This window comes from Sinocyclocheilus rhinocerous, unplaced genomic scaffold (genome assembly GCF_001515625.1).
Source record: "Sinocyclocheilus rhinocerous isolate Xijiao unplaced genomic scaffold, SAMN03320098_v1.1 scaffold751, whole genome shotgun sequence".
NCBI lineage: Eukaryota > Metazoa > Chordata > Actinopteri > Cypriniformes > Cyprinidae > Sinocyclocheilus > Sinocyclocheilus rhinocerous.
In genome coordinates, this window is record NW_015657293.1 from 184,332 (window position 1) to 187,856 (window position 3,525).

The 3,525-nt window shown below is 33.1% G+C and overlaps 1 protein-coding gene across 1 annotated transcript in view; it reads left to right on the forward strand.

The window, feature by feature from the left end:
• Positions 1-1,425, forward strand: part of prodha (proline dehydrogenase (oxidase) 1a) — a 16,654-nt gene extending 15,229 nt beyond the window's left edge. The window contains exons 11-13 of the mRNA XM_016528698.1: positions 585-683; positions 756-844; positions 930-1,425. Coding sequence (XP_016384184.1) covers positions 585-683; positions 756-844; positions 930-1,120 — 379 coding nt within the window. The 3' untranslated portion in view covers positions 1,121-1,425. The remainder of the gene's footprint in view (positions 1-584; positions 684-755; positions 845-929) is intronic.
• The last annotated feature ends 2,100 nt before the right edge of the window (positions 1,426-3,525 follow it).

Sequence of the window (3,525 nt, forward strand, 5' to 3'; positions counted from 1 at the left end):
CATAAATCATTGTCTACTGAAGAGCAAACATTTTACTTTATTTTATTTTCCATAACCCATTATACAATGGAAATCTAATTTTAAATTATATTCATTGTTGAAATATATACATTTTATTTGTTTTTGTTATTCCATAGAAACCATTATCTAGTGAAAAGCAAACTTTTTTTTTTTTACTTTACTTTACTTTACATTACATGTAAACCTGTAAATTGTCATGACCTGAGATTGAACCCTGCCCGTTGGCATTCTGCATGATGAATTATATAATCATCTGTGTCTATCCTGCACATTTTCCCCACACAATGTAACATATAATTTAGTTTCTCTCTCTTGTCTCAGATGAATACTGTATTCGTGACCAAACACACCTGTTTGCCTGTGCCAAGCTTGTTTTGCCCATCAATGTCACGTTACTAACATGCGTCATAATAACACTGTAAATATTTGCCCGCACACTGTGAGGGGAATGTTTCGACTCGTTGCTACAAACAGACGCACATACTTTAGGATTACTTCCTTTTATTCATCTGTCACTGATCGATTCCTGGAAGCTTTCACGAACCCTGATCTCTGTCTGTAAGGTGTCTGGAGTACATTCTGGAGGAGATCAACCACAACAGGATGGCAAACGTCATGGTGGCGTCTCACAACGAGGACACGGTCAAATTCACGCTGGAAAAGTGAGTCCAGAGCCAAAATGCATTCGGCGCGATCAGAGATTGATTATCGCTAACGTGTGTTTTTCTGCACAGAATGAACGAGACGAGTCTCTCTCCCACTGAGAATAAGGTTTGCTTTGGACAGCTGCTGGGGATGTGTGATCAGATCAGCTTCCCGTTGGGTGAGTGGAGAGAAGAGCAGCGTGGGAAGGAGCAGATGTCTTGATTCTGATGCTGGTGTTGACATGCTTGTGTTTTTGTGAGCAGGTCAGGCGGGATTCCCGGTGTACAAGTATGTGCCGTACGGCCCGGTGAACGAGGTCATCCCGTACCTGTCGCGCCGAGCGCAGGAGAACCGCGGCTTCATGAAGGGTTCGCAGAGGGAGCGCAGCCTGCTGTGGAAGGAGCTCAAGCGCAGACTCTTCAGTGGACAACTGCTCTACAAACCTGCCTACTAAACCACAACATCAACAGATGGACCTCTTTCTCTACCGCAGAGCATGACCATGTTAGTGCGGGAAAATCATCACAACATGGACATTTGATAGGTTTTATAGTTTGTCATCAGTGGTTGTGTAAAATAAACTAAACTGAGTTAAAGACATCATGAAACTGCATTTGCAATGCCTTTAACTTCTGCAATGTGACGGGAAACAGAAAGTGAAACAATGGAAGTTAATCTGATGAAAAGCAAACCTTTAGAGTTTTTAGATAGATAGATAGATAGATATTTTTTCCAATGAAAAACAGACATTTAAAAATATTTTTTATTTTATTTATCCCACACAACCCATTATCCAATTTAATATATTTTATTTTATTCAACATAACTCATTATCTGATGAAATGCACAAATTGAATTTTTTTTTAATTCAACAAAACCCATTATCTGATAAAAAAAAAGCTATTATTTAAAAACATATTTTTCTTATTGTATTCATCCTATCCTACCCATTATCTGATTTAATATAAATTATATTTTATTCTGCATAACCCATTATCCAATGAAAAGAAAACATTTACAAATATATTTATTTTCTTATTTTATTTATTCCACATAATAACCCATTATCCAATGCATTATCTGATGAAATGCACAAATTGAAATTTTTTTTAATTCAACAAAACCCATTATCTGATAAAAAAAGCTATTATTTAAAAACATATTTTTCTTATTGTATTTATCCCATCCTACCCATTATCTGATTTAATATAAATTATATTTTATTCTGCATAACCCATTATCCAATGAAAAGAAAACATTTACAAATATATTTATTTTCTTATTTTATTTATTCCACATAATAACCCATTATCCAATGAAAAGCAAACATTTAAAAAAAATATTCATTTGTATTTATTTTATTATTTTATTTATCCCACATCACCCATTATCCAATGAAAAGCAAAAAATGTAAATCTGTTTTGTTTAAATGTATTTGTATTTTATATCGACAACATAATTTATTATCTGATGAATAGCAAAAAATTGAGAAATTTTCTTTTTTAAAAGTTTATTTTTGTATTTCATTCCACAACAAATTGTCAGATGAAAAGCAAACATTTGAAAATCTATATGAAATGTTTTATTGTATTATTTTATTATTCAGTGGGAAATAATACAGGACAGGGGCCAGTTGCATAAACTTGTTAAGACTGCGTGTAATCAGTCTTATTCTTATTTTCAGTCTTATTTTTTGTATTCAATGTAGACTACATTAAAAACATATGACCAGTCTTAAAAAAAACAAAAATTGATGACTAACTTGTAAGACTAGTATAAACCTTTTATGCAACCGGCCCCAGGACTTTAATTGGGTGAGACATGTTAAGTTATGATGTGAACTTTAGTTACATGAACAGAACAGATAAGTTATGTCAGATATGGACGAGTTAGTAAGACTGTAAATGGACTGATTTCATGTTGTCTTTAAATCTGCTCTTAATCATTCCACTGTGTCTCAACATCACTGCTTATGTTTGGAATAGCGTACTACTCGTGCTATGTTCACAGTATGTTCTGATACTGTATCAGACACACCGCTGAACCAGTATCAGCTAAAACATCTGTATTTCTTTCAAAGATCACATGCAGCACAGTAAGATCATGTGACACACTACTGGTTAAAACTCATCATTGTGTATTGCATACCGTTTAAGGTTTGACCTGATTTGTTTCTGACACCCATGGACTATTTTCATACTGACAATGAAGAGTTATTCTTTTAATGTATTTCATAGTTTCTTGATCATGTAATTTTAAATGTCTATTATCAGACGAGTTCAACATTTTTAGCACTGGATATTCTGTAAACCTTTTTATTATTTTTGTAAATTAGTTTGTTTTGCTCTTTTTAAATGTAAGTATGGGTTTGAAAATGAGTTTGCATGTAAACCTTTCAGCTATTTGAAATATTTACTGCTCTTTTTTTTTATGTAAATAATGAAATGTGTTTATATAATATAGCAACAGCTCTCAGTTCTCACGCCTAGATGATTTTAGACACTTTTGCACTGTTTCTAACTGAATGAAATGAAAATGTATGGCTGTGTGTAACATCGTAAAAATGGCAGTTTGTCATTTTGATGTATAGTTATGTCATATAAACTGTCAAAAATTATATTTTACAAATGCATGCATAATGAATAACCAGGTCTCACATGCATGGATGGAAAAGAGTTTTCTATTAAAAACTAGTCATTTAAAAATATTCTTGTGTCAAATGAGTTAGTTTCATATTTTATGGTGTGATGTCTTTGCACACTGTTTTCTTGCATGATCCTTGCAGTGCATTCAGTTTGATTATGCAAACAGGATCATCATAAAAACACTCTTACAAAACATATCAGGAAGTGGCTTTAT